The following is a 15952-nucleotide window of genomic DNA, read 5'->3' on the forward strand; positions in this document are numbered from 1 at the left end:
AGAGTCATGCTGACTACTCTGTTTTGTCCTGTCACTATGACCGGATTGCCAAGGTGTGTAAAAAGGGCAGAACCAGTGGGATGATCCCCTTCTTGTAATGGAAGTTTTGGTTTCTTTGTATGTTATATAAATATGTTTTTGTTTTAATTCCAAGTGTGGGATTTTAGTTGGGCTATAGTTTGTCACACCTGTTAATTGTCACATGCTGCAGGGCATGATCTTTGCCAGCTGGTAACGGCCTTCTACATGCTGCATGGAGAGGGGCATGGTCCAGGACTCAGAGAATATAAATATGAGAGCTGACAAAGAGAAAGGGTGGCATTCAGTGGGAGTGTGGTGTGTAGGCAGCTTGGAGAGACCAGAGACCAGAGTTGGTGTTGCAGTTTGGAGCAGACAGATGGAGAGAAACGCTGGGCAACTGAACTAACCGGAGCAGAGCCATCCAACCCCTCAGCCTATTTTCGGCTCCTTAGTTGCCCAGAGTGGGCCAGACGAGCAATTTGAGGGCCCAGAAAGCATTCAGAAACCAAGTATTTCCCCCACACCAGGGACTCTTTTTACCTACCTACCTCACCAGGTGGTGGCCCCTTGGATTGAGGGGGATCCCAAGACAGGGCTGAGAAGTATCCCCTCTCTACACCCCTAAACTCTGGATATGAGCATGTGTCCATTCATGTTCACGCATATAGAGGTACTAGTGGAGTCTGTTTGGTATTGCATTTGTCTGTCTGTGCATGTTACACTCACACACAAATATATGCATATCAAACAGAGCCTGCATTGGCTTTGAGGAAGCCCCTATGTAAGCAGGAGTAAAAAAGTAAATCCAGGCCAAGACATCTACTGACCTTGGGCTACTCTGCAAATAAAATCAGCTATTCCATATATGTGTGTCCCCAATCACCTACATCAGGGTGAGCTACAGACCTCAGAATGTGCCTCAGCACCACCCTGGAGCAGAGCACAGCAGACACACTGCAGGTGAGAACACTGGGTGCAGATCAGGGACACGAATGGAACCCGTATTTTGTTTGTTTGTTTGTTTTGTTTTTTGAGGCAGGATTTCTCTGTGTAGCCTTGGCTATCCTTGACTAGCTTTGTAGACTAGGCTGGCCTCAAATTCACAGAGATCGGCCTGCCTCTGGCTCCCGGAGTGCCAGGATTACAGGCATGTATCACTGTGTCCAGCTTGAGCTCCAGCTATTCTGATAGTGTTCATCTGTATCCTCATCAAGGGATACAGTCTAATTCAGAGAAAGGCAGAGAGGAGAGGCCAGCGAACAGGGACTAAGGGTGTCAGGTGTCAGTTTTTCTCAAAGCATCAGGCCCCTGTTGCTTGTTTGGGATATAGCCTCCTTGGAAGGGACAATGTTGGGACTCTGCTTCCAGCTGCTCCCAGACAAACTTTCAGCTGAGACAGAGCCAAGCAAGGCTTGATACGGCAATGAGCAGGCAGTGGGTGCAAGCGGCAGAGATTTATTAAGTGAGTGTGATCAGAGCAGGAAGGAGTGGGGTCCTGCCAGCCCAAAGGTGGCAGGGTAGGTGGTGGGCAGAGCTCAAGCAGGAAGAAGCTGATTCTGCTTTTTAGGGCCACAGTCATGAAGCAAGGGAGTCAGAGGCCCTGACCCAGTGCCTACCTTACTGCCCATGGGTGCTCCAGGGCAGTGTTTGCATAGTGACCAGCTGAGAGCCCTTGACCTAACCAAGGGCCCCATAGTATGCAGAGGGGGCCAGCCTCTATCCTGGGACTCCTCCAGAAAAAGAGAAATTGAAGGCATTTGTGGGCCCTCCCCCCAAATAAGGGACCACTGGACCTATCAGAGGCCCAGCCCAAGGAGTAAAGCCTGGAGGCAGAGCAGGGCGGATCTATGTCGGCCTCCCCAGCAGCAGGCAGAGCTGGGATCAGGATGGTCCTTAAGCGTCCACAGAAAAAAGACGCAGACAAAGTCAGAATGAGGTCATTGTAGAAAATCCTCTCAGTCAGTAACAAAGAACATTGGGCACAGGGTGGAAAGTACCAGTTGCTTTAGGCATGGACTCTGGCCCAGGTAAACCAGGCAGTGCCTCTGGAGGAGGCAAGGACAGACTAGGGCCCTCAGGCACATGGACCCAAGTGGCCAGCCACATAGCCTTGGGACGCCGGCGTCCAGCCTGGGTGGAAGACCTGGGCCAAAGTTCCACCTCCCAGCACCATCAAAGCCCAACCCGGATGCTGGGGTCACTGAGCGAGGTACTCAGGTTGATTCCCTGGGTGGGCTGCCACTCCTGCCAGGGAAGGTGCTGGTGGCCAGCCACCAGCCCCAGGCTGGAGGAAGGGCTCTGGGGATATGTAGGAAGGACCTAGCTAGCAGGTCAGTGTTCTGGGGCAGTAAACATCGGGGCACAAGGTAAAATAGGCCCTGAGGGCAGAGGGGCACAAGGTGACATGGACCACAAGAGTACGTTGTGCCATGAACAGCCCAGACCCCTGAAGGACCACCTGAAGGTGGCATGAGGGGCACCCGATGCCCCCAAATGTGGGGCTTCAAAAGATTCAGTGCTTGGGTCCCTGTCCTCTGGCTCAGGATCAAAGTGGCCAGAAGGAGGGAAGCACAAGAGAGGAGGGACTCCAGCCAGAAACACCAGGGTACTGGGCTGTTAGGGTGGGCCCACAGTTGTCACAGGCAGGTCTGTGGCTAGATGAGGGGCTAGGGTCTTCAGGAACATGCAGGGTTTCTGGGCCGGGTAGGCTGGGGTCAGAGTAGGGATCCCTCAGCTGCCCGGCCAGCCAGGCCCTAGCTTTCCTCCAGATGGAGGCCAATGAAGTCCTGGATGCACCTGCGGTATTGCAGCTCTGTAGGACTGCTGCCTGGCAGGGGGCCTGGCTGACCAGGGGGTGCCTCAGCTTCTCTCATCTCCTCAGCCATGCGGGCCAAGCGAAGCCTGGGTGGGGGAGGGGAACAGTGTAAGGTGGCTCTGTCCCCACATAGGCCCTAACCCCCAGAACCCTGCTTGACTCACAATGTGACAATGTCAGCATTCGCTGCCTGGACTGCAATGGCCAGTGGGTCCTGCTGCTCCTGGTCCAGGGCATGCTGGTCAGCCCCCCGCTTCAGGAATAGACAGACCTGGCTGGGGAGTGGAGGAGCTTATTGAGATGGGTGGAAGGTGAGGGGCTGGTAGCACAAGAGAGACCCACAGAACTCACCCAGTGTGGCCCAGGAGGGTGGCATGGTGCAAGGGTGCCCGGCCAAGGCTGTCTCTTTGGTTCACATCAGCTCCATTTTGCAGAAGGAACTCACAGACAATCAAGGAACCCTGGAGATCCACAGAAATCAGACTGAACACTGTACTCTGACCTCCTGCCATGAGCACCCCAAAACAGGATCAAGCCTGGTCTGTATCTAGGACAGCAGAATGCACATGCAGACATGCAGTCTTGCTCTTCACATAGGTCCCGCCTGTGCTCACCCCCAGCACGGCCTGCACTAGCGGCGTCTTGCCCTCATCTGCTGCATCAGCCCAGTTGACTTCCGCTCCGTGGGCCAGCGCTGCGGCCAGGGCAGGGAGGTCCCGAGCACGTGCTGCCTGGTGTGCTAATAGCCCAGGGTGCAGCTCACGCACGTCTGCCAGGCTCCAGGCCTCTGCTTCTCCGTCTACCTCACTGCTGGATTCCTCGGACTCAGCACCCTCTGTGGGAGGGGGAAGGGCAGGGAGCTGACACCCTCAAGGGTGCTGGGATAATAAGCTAGATGGAGACAGAGAGGCACACACCCACCTTCCTCAGTGACGCTGTCCACCACAGAGCCTGTGCTGAAGGCCAGAACATCTGAACTGCCATCAGAGCTACCCCCTAGACCACTGTCACTGCTTAGACCTAGAGGACCACAAGAAAGTGAACCCTCAGCTTTGGGGTCCCAGAACACAGGGGAAAAGCCGAAGCCCCACCCTCCCTCTAGTGGACTCTCCTCTCCAGGGGCAGGACAACACAGAGCGGCCCCTCCCAGCCCTCTAGGCTTTAGAGCCAGGTCTTCACCCTGAAGTCACAGCCCAGGCAACAAGGGAAGAAGCTGTAGAGCCTGGCTTAAGGCGGTATCCAGCGCCCTCTGCTGTCACCATTCAAGTCCCATTAATGCAGGCACATGCAATTGCTCCTTACATATACATCTGTGTGCACGCAGTCCACACTTCACACGTTACACTCCCTGAGAGAGGGTCTTACAAATGTACCCAGGATGGCTTTGAATCCATTACAATCCTCCTACCTCAGCGTCTGAGTGCTGGGGTTATAGGTGTAAACCACCATGCCCAGCTTGACATTACACTTGACATTACGTTGTGTGGTCAGCCTGGAATTGGTGGTCAAGATAACTCTAGCCTGGTAGTTCTCAACCTTCCTAATGCTGCGATCCTTTAGTACAATTCCTCATGTTGTGGTGACCCCCAACTATAAAATATTTCATTGCTACTTCATAATTGTAATTTTGCTACTGTTATAAATTGTAATGTAAAAATCTGACATGCAACCCCTGGAGGGGTTGCGACCCACAGGTTGAGAACATCTGCTCTCTAAACACTGGTGGCATCACCACCCTGCCCAGTCTCTTCTTCAAGTTCTTGAGCTAGTGTCATGCACATTTGTAGGGAGGAGCCTCAACTGTTCCTCTTGTGTTACTTTGGCTGGGGGTGGGGTATGTCCCTTGAGGGACACAGTGTGAGAAAATCTCCCAGGACTCACTGCGTGGACCAGCCCCAGCAGCCCCCGTATCAAAATAGGAGAACAGGGAATCCAGCTCATCAGGGCAGAAGAGAGAGTCTCGGCGGAATTTGCGCTCCACAGTGCCAGCTGCAAGGGATAGGACGCACGTTCAGATGGTGAAACTGAGGCTGGGGATGGGGAATGCCACAGGTCATGCCAAGACAAGCAGAGCCCTGCCTCCATCCTACCCAACCCCAGCACAACACTGGGGGTTTGGTGGCTCTTCCCAGGGCTGCCCAGGTACACGAGCTCAGGTGCAGCTGCTGGCAGACCTCCCACCTGAGGACAAAGCAGCGACGGAGGGCAGGAGAGGCTCGAGCCGGACCTTGCGGCGGGTAGTTGGGGCATGGGGGGAGCTGTGAGGGCGCTGGCACTTCTGTGCTCTCCAACGTCTTGGGGCTTCTCGGGCTGGTGCAGAGGCCATTTTCCGCAGAAACTTCTTTTCAACGTATTTGTCTTTGATCCATGCCTCTTTGTCCTGCCTGGATTGGAGGTGGACATGAGACTGTGCCCACAGGCTGGGGCTCCCATGGCCAAGCTGGCTGCCTACCATCTCACCTGGAGCTACTGGCTGTGGGCTTTCTAATTCCTGGGCCCTCACACTGGGCCTCATAGATCTGGTTCATGGTGCTATTTCCAAGCTCACACATCAGCTGTGGGGCACAGTGTATGTGGGTGTTAGTTCAAGTTCAAAGACCTAAATCCCACCCCTGATTCCTTGGGGCTCCAATGGGCCTCATCATCAAGAGTCCTTTCACACACCTTTAGCAGCTCTGGCTCCCAGGAATCCAGTGTCAGGGACCGTACCTTAGAGCAGTGGACACCCAAGCTCCTGGACAGAAAGAGGAGAGAAACGGACCAAGGTATTGTCTATTCAGAGTCCCGACCAGCCCTCTCCAGCCAGAGTCAAGAAGGTCTACCTGTGGATGCCTGAGCACTCAATACAGAGCAGCACACCCAGGTTGATGCTGGCCCAGCGGGGATCTGACTGGCCACAGTCGCCACACTGGCTGTTGCCAGCCACACTCTGCACACGCTGCAGCACGCTCTCGCCCTTGACTCCACGTTCCCGAGAGTCCGTGGTGGAATCAATGCTACTTGTTGATGGTGACGCTGTCCGGTCCAGCCTCTGGTGGGCGGTGTGAGGAACCACTCAGCCCTTCAGGAGCTTGTCTCAACTCCCCAGAAGATCCCCAGTTAGAAGGATCAGTACAGGCTAGGGCCCCTCAAACACAAATCTGCATGCATGTATACATGCAAACACTGCGCATACACATATGTACAAACTGCCTGCACAAGCATGAGTGCAGCCCACAGGAGTTGTTTTTGAGGTACATATACTCATGTAGAAGGAGAGAAACAGTGCACCTCACTATAGCAGCTGTCTGGACTTTCCCGGTAAGCAGAGGCGATGCTAGCCTGCACAGCTTGAACCCAAGCCTGTCGAAGCTTCTCAGAGTCAGCCTGCAGCATACAGCTCCTGTAGGGAGGGCCTGGTCAGCCTGGATAAGCAGGGCTTTCCGCAACCCTTCCTGGGGCTAGGCCTCCTCACTTGGTAGGTGATACAACTTCAAAGCAGAACCTCCGTTCAATGTCCTCACATGGCTTCACAGAGCACAAGCGAAGGTCGTCCACCACCACAGTCAGTACATCCTGTGGGCAGTACACGCTCACCACTTTCATGCCCACTTCCTCCTTTACCTTAGACCCAAGCTATGTGTTTCTAACTCCCTGACCTTTCGGACTTTGATGTCTGTCTGTGTCCCCAGCCCTGTGCCAACACTCTGTAAGCAGCCCAGCCCATAATCTAGATGGGGAGGGGTCTGGCCAAAGGTGACCCTCTCCCCAGCATACCTTGAGTTTCTTCTGGTAGACTAGCTGGCTGTTCTGAATGGAGAACCATCGTCTGGGTAAGGAAAATGGAAGACAGGGGTCAGGCAGAGCTGGCTCCACATCCGCTTTGCCCTCAGCCCTGCCTGAGGAAGGCCCTTACCGGTTCCATGTCTTGAAGGCATTGCTGGCTCTCTTAAAGAGGTAGCCCTCCATTACTACACCACTCGGTGCATCCACATCAAACTCCACTTTTGGCTCATCATAGGAAAAGTCCTAAGGAGGACAGAGCTGGCCCTTGGGGAGTGCCCATCCTTGAAGGAACCCGTGCCCTCCCAGGCTCACCCCAAACAAAAGCTAAGGTAAGGTGCATGCTCGGAGAACCTCCGCCCACCACAACCATTTCCTGACCAAGCAAGGCCCTTGTCCAAAGACACTATGGGAAGATCCCTGGCGTTTACAGCTGGTCCTGAGTGCTCCAGCCCCTCTACTAGGCTTGCAGGAACAAGCAGGCTATGATTAGGAAGGAAGCTCAACTCCCTCCCCCACCCCCCCTGCCATCCTGAATGTTTCATGCATTTTGCCAGCTGGACCTTCTCCAGCTGCCTGACAGAGCTCCATTCAGAAGCCAGGGAGCCTTGGGTGTCCTGTGTGTCCTGTTGTCTGACAGGCCAGGCCAGCAGAGGGATGACCTTATCACCTGCTCTCAGCCTGAGCAGGGGAAGGAAGACACAGCTGCCACCACTCCTGTAGCAGGACTGGCTAGATTCATCTTGCTGGTGCCAGCAACTGGCCTACAGGCTCCTCCCAAAGTGCAACAGGAGCACTGAGGTAGGGAGGTGTCCTCGGTGCTGAAAGGGAGGGTCTGCATACAACCGAGAGTGTAGCTCTCTTACCTGCAGCAGGGTCTGAGGTCCAAGCAAGAGGGAAAAGAGAAAGAGAGAGCCAGTGAATGACAGCTCTGCTCCTAAACACTGCCAGATTCTTTTATCCCATCTGCAGCCAATCTCTGCTCCAGGCAGGGAGGGTAGATGGGACCACTGTCCAGCATTCAGCAAAGGCCCCAGAAAGAGCCCACAACTAGTTATAGAGGCACCTCACAACCACTAAGGCAATGGTTCTCAACCTGTGGGTCATGACCCCTCAAGTCACTTATCAGATATGCTGCATATCATATATTTACAATTTATAACAAGATCATAGTTATAAAGTAGCAACAAAATAATTTTATGGTTGGGAGGCACTACAACATGAAGAACTGTATTCAAGTGTTGCAGCATTAGCAAGGTTGAGAACCACTGCTCTAAGGAGTGAGGTTCCAGGCTCCAGCTGTAACCCTTCCATAGATCAGGCTCACTGTATTTATGCCCTTAAAGATGGGGCTCTTCCTTCTGCTGTATATCAAGAGTAGAGCAGATTCAGATGGCAATTGCTGCAAGGCCTAATGGGTGGTAAGTGGACAGTTTAGGGAAGAAGGGCATCACTTGTGGTGTGTCCTTGGTGCCCCAGATCAGAGTTGTGGAGTGGTGACGAGGAAGAAAGGGCCTTTAGCAACATTCTCCTGCATTCGGGGAGATGGGGCTGCAGGGCCTCACCCGTTGCTGGATGGCAGCATGCTTGCGCTCCATCTCACGCTTTTCCACTGCAGAGTCAATCACAAGCTGGTCCAGCTGTGGGGAGGGTATCACAGGAAGGCAGTAGACCCCTTCCCAAGACTTTGACCAGGAGCCCCCACTAAGGCTCAGGCACTGAGCCACTCCTGTAGACTCACCTCAGCCGCCAGCTTCTTCATGTAGGGGTCCAGCTGGTGTAGAAGGCTATATCCCTGCTGAAAGAAGCTGTACTGCGCATGCATGAAGGACAGCATCTGAAGGGGAGGGTAGAGTCCAAGTGAGGCCCAGCCCCTATTGTTCAAACCATGCCCATAGGTACCTTCCAACATAAACACTCACAGAATCTAAGATCTCAAACTTCTTCTTGGCCTGGAGGACATTGATCTGCCAGAGGAAGAGCAAACAGATGAGGTGTCAGGGCCTGTGTTTTTCCAGAATCTACTTGGACCACTTATAGTTCCAAAACCCCAAGTAGTTCTTAGGTCTCTGCATGCTATCAGCTTCATCCTCCCATTGCTCTACAATCTTCCCCCTGTCTGAATGTGAGGTCACATCTGGATGAACGCAGATTATTCTTGCCCATATCCCAGGAGGCCTCCTGTATAAGATCAAAGCAGCCACCCCCTAATGCTTACCCTAGTTCCAGGCCTTTGCTGGGTATCATCCCACCCATTGGACAAGACAAATTTCTACTGTCCCACAGCTAACCTGGAGCACATAGTCCAGGGCCAAGTGGCGGAAGCACTTCCGGGTGAGAGTGAGGGCACCAGTGGCCTCTTCTACTTCATGGGGCCGGTGTCGTGGGGCTTGGGCATTCCTCACCAAGGACAACTCCATGTCCTCCCGCACTTTGTCAAACTGCTTCTTTGTCTCTTTGAATTTCCGCACATCCCTGGGTGGCAGCCAGTGTAGGTGCCAAGAATCAGAGGTCAGAAAAGCAGTGAGTACATAGTAGGCTTTATATATCCTGAGCTCTCTCACTTTCTCTACCATCCCCCAATGGCTCCTAAGAAGGGTCCTTTTTCTTGCCTCCCTATCCTGGACTCTATCAAATGTTTTCCTCCCTCTTCCCTCCTCTAGGACTTCCCAGCCCTTCACCAGCTTACCCTAGACCTGTCTAGTCTAGACCCCAGCTTTATCCTTGACTCCAGACCCATGTGCCAAACATCAGTCTGCATCTCCTCTAGGGCATGGGGGATAAACTACAACTCCATCCTGCCCTGTCTATCGTATCTCCTAGCCTTTGCTCCTGTTGGTTGGACCTCCTATCAGAGGGCAAAGGCCTCTCACAGGCTGAAGCCTTGGCCAAGGGCATGCTGCCTTCTTATCCTGAAGATGGAACTTGGAATTCAGCTTTCACCATGGCTCTTAACTATGGGGGTGGGGGCTTGGCTGGTTGTTCTGGTCACTCACTCTTTGACAAAGTTGTGGAGCTGTTGCCGCACAGATCTCTGGGCCTGGTCAAATAGGATCTGAGATAGAGGCAGGGGGGAGGTTTATTAGGGTCACTACCAACAAGACCCCCAAAGACAAAGTCCCATCCCCTACCAGGAGAGAAATAGGACCCTGACCATCTCTTCCTGGGCTCCAGTTCTCTGTAGAGAACACTAGCTACAGAGCTTGCCCTGTACCAGCGCGGCCTCTTGGGGGCCAGGGGAACAGCTGTAGCCACTTGTGCATCTTCCCACTTGGTTCTTAGCCACCCTGGAGGTCAAAGTGATGTCAGGCAGGCCTCTAAACTCCACCTTCAACATCTGCATGGGTGGCACATATAGGCTGCCTCAAGGCTGATTACCAGCAACAAGAAGGACTAAGTCAGAGCAGAGAGCTCCCATAGGACCTACCCTGGGGAAGGTGGTAGCTGATTGCTGGGGACTGAAGTGGTTTCCTATCACCACAAACACATACTCCTGACCCACAGTAACACACAGAAGAGGGCTGAGCCATGCCAGGGGGTGGGGGTGGGGATAAACAGACTGGCAGCCACCAGGATGAGCCATCCCATGCTGGTTTATTTCTGGGCTTCCCCTGGTCTGGCCAAATGGAGACCCCTTGTTTAGTCTGGGGCGCTAGTTTCCAGGCCATGGTCTACCTCCACCCCACAGTGATTTGGCATGTTCTACTGTGGCTACTCATATTAATACTGTGGCCTTAGGAGGCTGCCATGCCCTGCCAGGGTGGCAGTGAGGTTGTCACCCAGAATCAAGTTGGCCTGGGATGGAAAGCTCTGCCTAGCTTGGGGTAGAGAAGAACCTTCCAAGGTCTCCTCATCCCAAGACACTGTTGCCCTCAGGCCTGAGCTGTGTGCTGCCTCCTTGCTCTAGGATCTGAACTGGCCATGGTTGGGGACATGGCAGCTCCCCCTGGAAACATCCCTCACATTTCACTGACTCATAGGCTCTGAGTGGCTACTGTTTCTAGAAATAAAAGGAGCGGAACATGGTCTTGTTCACTCACGGTCACCAAGTCCAGCTACCTAAGAACCAGTCAGCTTTGTTGTGGTCTAGGTAGGGCTTTCAAAAGTCATGATGTAGGCTCAGATGGAAGTAGAGACCCCACATACCCCATGGGGCTCACCGTGTGGTAGTTGACCATCTCCTGCAAGCTGTCTCCAAACCTCTGCAGACATTCCTGAAGAAAAGTATGGGGAAGACCACACTGGAATGAGCAGGGGGCTAAGACCAGACGGCCATATAGGTAGTGTCTTCTTCAAGTCACTCAAGATTCCTCCCTGCCCATAGGTTAGGGTTAGGTGTATTGAATCAGAACGCAGACACCCTTTAGGGGGCTTCTCCCACCCCCACATTGGCTCCTCACCGAAATGACGGTGTCCCCCTGGCACTGCTGGGACAGGTCTCGGACACCGCTCACGAAAAGCCTGTTGGTAGTAACATAGGCTTTGCCAGCTTCAATCATGCCACTGCACAGTTTGACCAGCTGCAAGTGGGATAGAGTGGGCAAAATGAGGGTCTGACAGTTTCTCCAAGCTACAAGTCAGATCTGCCACAGGGCCAGGTTGCTTTCAGCCAGAATTCAAGTAAGGCCCATTAGCAGTTCAGGACAAGGGGCAGACTAGAGCACCTGCCATATGATTCCAGGGAATCATACGGAAGGAGAGGTTGGTGCTATCTGAGCCTCAGCTCTGGACTGAAAGGCTGGTAGGACATAAAAACTTCAAGTAGGGGACACAGGGCTGGAGTGTGAATATGTCCGCACAGGGTCACAGGGCCACACAGCACATAGTTCCTGTCTCTCCTGGCTCTGAAGCCTGCTCCCTCTCCCCTTCTCTACCCTTAGCCTTGGCCCCGCCCTCTCACACTAGGCACAGAAAGCACTTCAGCTGTTTCCCATCCGATAGGCCTCTCAGACATAGGCAGATATGCCTGGAGTCATCTCATAGCTCCAAGCTGGGCTTGGAGTGGGTGGAGTAATGCTGGGCCCTCTATAGACCACCATGCCTGTCTCTTACCTTGTCCAGTTTAGCCTCGATCTCAACCACATCTGTTTCTACCTCCTCAATAGTTGCCCTACAATGAGAATTGTAGGATTAGATCAGCTGGAGTTTCATCTCCTGTTGCATCTCCCCAGGGGTTTTGCTGCCAGAAGGGGGCTATGGTTGGGGTTCAGAGACGCAAACACCCTGCCTGATGGACATAACTGGGACCCAGGTCCAGCATTTTGGAGCTGCCCAGAGCCCACCAGGCAGCCTGAAGCCACCTAGCTGTACCACATTGGCTATCACACCTCTCTCTCTTTTACACATACACATATACACACACACACACACACACACACACACACACACACACTCACATACCCTACAGTGTAGATATGCTCTATGAACCAAGGTTAAGCAAATCCTTATTTCTAAGCATAATAATGCTAAAGTCTCATGGTGTGGTTGGTGCCCATGACAGCCCTCTCTGGGCGTCACTCTCCTCACTTCTTTGCCTCAACTGAAGACCACTAAAGTAGGCTAAAGTAGGCTGGTCATGAACCATCAGCTAAGGGACAGTGTCTCAAACCCATGAAGAAAATGCCCTCCATTTCCCTCAACCTCAACACTCCAAACAGTATAGTCCAGCCAGAAGGAGAGATGGGTCAGGTCTCTTTAGAGTCCATTCCCACCAATACAGCCTGCTAAAGAAGATACCCTGGGGAGGGAGGAGTTAATGATGACATCACCAGGAGAAGCGGCGGGAGTGGGGGGGAATCCCGGAAGCCAAAGGCAGATGGATCAAGCCCGTGACTGACCCCCCCCAACTCCAACTTGGGAACAGGAAATAAGGAAACAAGGGCAGGCTCCCAGCAGGCCCCAACCTCATACAATTAGCTAGCTGGTGAGCTAGGCCAATCTGGCCTGGGTAGGAAGAGGTACCTTGGGAACATAGTAGGGCAAAGGCAGCCCTCCAGGAACAAGCCTTACACTGGCTGGGGGTGGGGCATCAGAGGGGAACCAATGGAGTTCCAGCAGCTCCTTAATTTCCTTCTGCCCTATTCTCTAGCAGGCCAAGGAGAAAGAGCTGTCCTAGGGTTTCTCCTGGGCAAGGGGCATGAGAAACATAGACGACATAGTTTAGTGTGTCCTCAATTAGGGTCTAGGGCTGAAATGGCCAGGCTGTCCTAGCCACGAACCCTGAAAGGTTCTAGCCATCAGCATCATCATGGGCTAAAGCACCATGAATCCTAAAGTAGAGAAGGGACAGGAGGAGACTGCAGCTTCTGACTGAACCGTTGGCAGCCATGTCTTTGAAGGATGCTGCACAGCCTGTCCTGCTTGGGAAAAATGCCTTTTAGCTATGAGCCCTAAAACAGGCCACCACAGGAGGCTCTGTTCCGGGACTCTGGCCACTATGAGAGCCAGCAGTTCCCAGAACACAGAGGTAACTATCTGCCTAGGAAAGAAAGATTCAGGGCTTCCCCAAGCAGGCCCAACAGCCCGGACAGCTGCATAGAGAGCTGCAGCTGGCCAGGGAGCCAGGAACTGGGAGGGGCTGCACCAGTAGCTGACATTTGTATTCACTGGGCCATGAGAACATGGTGGGCACTTGGTTTAGGTCCAGCATTCTGTCCTAGCACTCCCTTCTTCAGTCAAGGACCAGAGGGCATCCTCCTGCCCTAAGCCTATTTTGCTAGTCAGGGACTTCCTCAGAAACTTAGAGGTTGGGGAGGAGCCCCCTCACCAAAGCCATGATTCAGCACTTGAAGCCCCACCCAGGGCAGGGCTTGCAGCCCCGGCTGGGCTGGCTTCTCTTCCGGGGCTCCCCTGCACCCCCACCCACAGCTTCAGGGACTATGAGACATTCCTAAGGCTGTCACAGGCCCTTATCCTAGGCCAAGAGCCCCAAAGCAAAACCCTTTCCAGGTTACAGTCTAGGCTCCACCTCACTTCCACACACATCCTTCTGCCAGCCCCACCCTGCCCCACCTGAAGGTTCTAGGCTGGAAATATCAAGTTATAACTTCAGGAACACCTCAGAGTGAACAAGATACTCTCCAAAACCACCAAAAACTACTGAGCTAGGTTTCCATGACCCCAAGAGCAAGGTCTGGGGAGTTATCCTCAGCACAGACCCCAACACCCACCTCCGCCCACCAAAAGAAGAAAGGTTAAGCTCAGGCCACACCTGTTGGGACCCCACAGGTCCAAATGGCTGACTGTGGCAAAGAAGGCCCAGAGGGGAATGGATTTCTGCTTAGGCCCAAATCCCTCCATATGGCAGGGTGGAGCCAGAGCTTCTCAGAAAGGGGTCAGGACAAAGATAAGAGTGCTTCAATTGGGGCCAAGTTCCCAGCACCGAGATCTTGGCCATGATTCCTACCAAGCCTGGATGTAGAATTGTGGGGTATCAGAGGCTCTTAGGACACTCCTCTCAGTCACTCAGCAATAGAGAACAGGAAAGCATTGATGACTACCACAAGCCTCCTGCCTACGGTCAGTGGACACTCTTGGCTAACTGTAATGTTCCCAGGCTCCTGAGGTGTTTCTTGTTGACTCTCTTGTATGGTGGTTTTGCCCAGAGCTGGACTGCTGAGGAAGTCCCTCAGAAACCCAGCTTGCATGTATATAAGTGGCCAAACATATATACCTATGTCCAAAGGAATGATCCCTGCTTATCCATAAACACATGTGTGCATGTAATAGCACAGGGCACACAGACATGTGTTCCAGGGACACGGTGCATACATGTGCAGACATGTGCACCCATGCTAAAACATACATCTGCACACATTAACATGTGTCTAGTAGCATGGCAAACATGGCTCATGAACCCACAGAGAAGTGGCACATGCACACACATGTGTGCACCCTCACTAGGCTACGGTACACCAAACCAATGTCGCAGCTCACCCACATATTCATGTGCTCGGTCTGGCGCCTCCTCAAAGGAGGTGCAGAGTAGCAGAAAACGTTTCCCTGTGTGTGCATATACAGAGGTAGGAGACCTCATGAAGGTGCGCAATTTCAAATGACACACAGGAGGTCCTCCATTACTGTCTGCCAAATGTCACCCAGTTAAACAGATGTGTATCTGTGTGGTCTTACGGTTCACCCAGATGTGCATGACTGTGTGTCCAGGAACAATAAAAGAAACAAACTCAGAAGTGAACAGGGCCCACACCCTCACACCTAAACCTGACTTTCTTATCCCCTCAACCCCTACCCCTCCAGGCTTCTGGGTCACTCACAACAAGGTGTCCATCTCAGGCCTTGATGGCTTCAGATGGTTGCACCTATACAGTGCTCTGGTCATATGGACCAAAAGAGAGACCAGGGACAGATGAAGCAGTGTGACAGACAATCCTAGCCAGAACTGAACTACAGGGCCCACAAAAGCACACACACAAAGGAGGGTGGGCAGTTCTAGAGATGGCACCGCACGCAAATGCCCAGTGGTATACGGCTGCCCAAGGCAGTCCGACCACTCACCCCCAAGCGCGAGGTGATCAGTACAGGGGCGTCTTTTGTTCCGGTCCCCCGAGGCCGGAGGCGGAGCTGCGCAGCTAGGGGACCGCGACTCCGGCTCCAGACGGTTTGTTTAGGCCAGGTCTTCTGCTCCGTCCAGGTGGACTCCGGAACGGTCACTATGCTGGGCGCCCCTACCCGGCCTCCGGCACAAAGGCGGCTCCCCATCCCGCCCGCACCCTACCCAAGGCCCACGGCAGACCTGAAGCGAGGCGAATCCTTGATGCACTCCTCGAACTCTACCGTCATGGCTGCGGTGAGCGGCGCTCACTGTACCGAGGACCAAGGCGCGTCGAGCGGCATCCCCGGCCGGTAGACCGTCCGTCGCGCCCGAGCAGGGCTCCCCGCCCGCCAGCTCGCCCGCCTCGGAATGAGGCCGGCGCGCCGAGGCCCCGCCCCGCCTGTCACCGCTGGGGAGCGTCGCTAAAGTCCGCCGACGCCTGCACCACCCGCCGTCACCTCCGGGGGGAGCCGCGGGCAGCGCGGCCGCACGCCCTCGCTTGTCACTGCCTCCGTGCTCAGCCACCGCGGTCTGGGAGCCGGGCGGGCCGCGGCAGCTGGACTTCGGAGTGCCCGGCCGCGGGGAAGGGAAGGACACGGCTCTCCACTTCAGGCTTCCCTGACGTGGTTAAACTCAGGGAGTTTACAAAAACTACATTTGAGCGCGCTCGGCTAGAACGCGGCGGGCAAGACACATCCCGGGAGGGCGGGACGGCGGCGGGGAGACCGGGATGGAAGGAGCGAAGGGGCGAACGCACTAGGGAGGACCGTTGTGCAGAAGCAACCCGTCACCGCGCCCCTGTG

The 15952-nt window shown here is 54.0% G+C and overlaps 1 protein-coding gene across 1 annotated transcript; it reads right to left on the minus strand.

Moving 5' to 3' along the window:
* Positions 1-1460: 1460 nt before the first annotated feature.
* On the minus strand, positions 1461-15775 carry Acap3 (ArfGAP with coiled-coil, ankyrin repeat and PH domains 3). Its single transcript, XM_021655911.2, has 24 exons — positions 15351-15775; positions 11651-11708; positions 10999-11118; positions 10759-10812; positions 9595-9653; positions 8890-9073; positions 8521-8565; positions 8340-8435; positions 8164-8238; positions 7465-7476; positions 6732-6844; positions 6593-6644; positions 6291-6391; positions 6107-6218; positions 5659-5867; positions 5501-5570; positions 5297-5391; positions 5018-5220; positions 4718-4825; positions 3758-3856; positions 3451-3671; positions 3188-3297; positions 3001-3111; positions 1461-2922 (listed from the first exon to the last, which is right to left on the minus strand). The coding sequence occupies exons 1-24, from the start codon at positions 15395-15397 to the stop codon at positions 2775-2777; spliced, it is 2502 nt and encodes an 833-aa protein (XP_021511586.1). The 5' UTR covers positions 15398-15775; the 3' UTR covers positions 1461-2774.
* Positions 15776-15952: the final 177 nt, after the last annotated feature.

The sequence above is a fragment of the Meriones unguiculatus genome, chromosome 3, assembly GCF_030254825.1.
Source record: "Meriones unguiculatus strain TT.TT164.6M chromosome 3, Bangor_MerUng_6.1, whole genome shotgun sequence".
In the NCBI taxonomy this organism is placed as follows: domain Eukaryota; kingdom Metazoa; phylum Chordata; class Mammalia; order Rodentia; family Muridae; genus Meriones; species Meriones unguiculatus.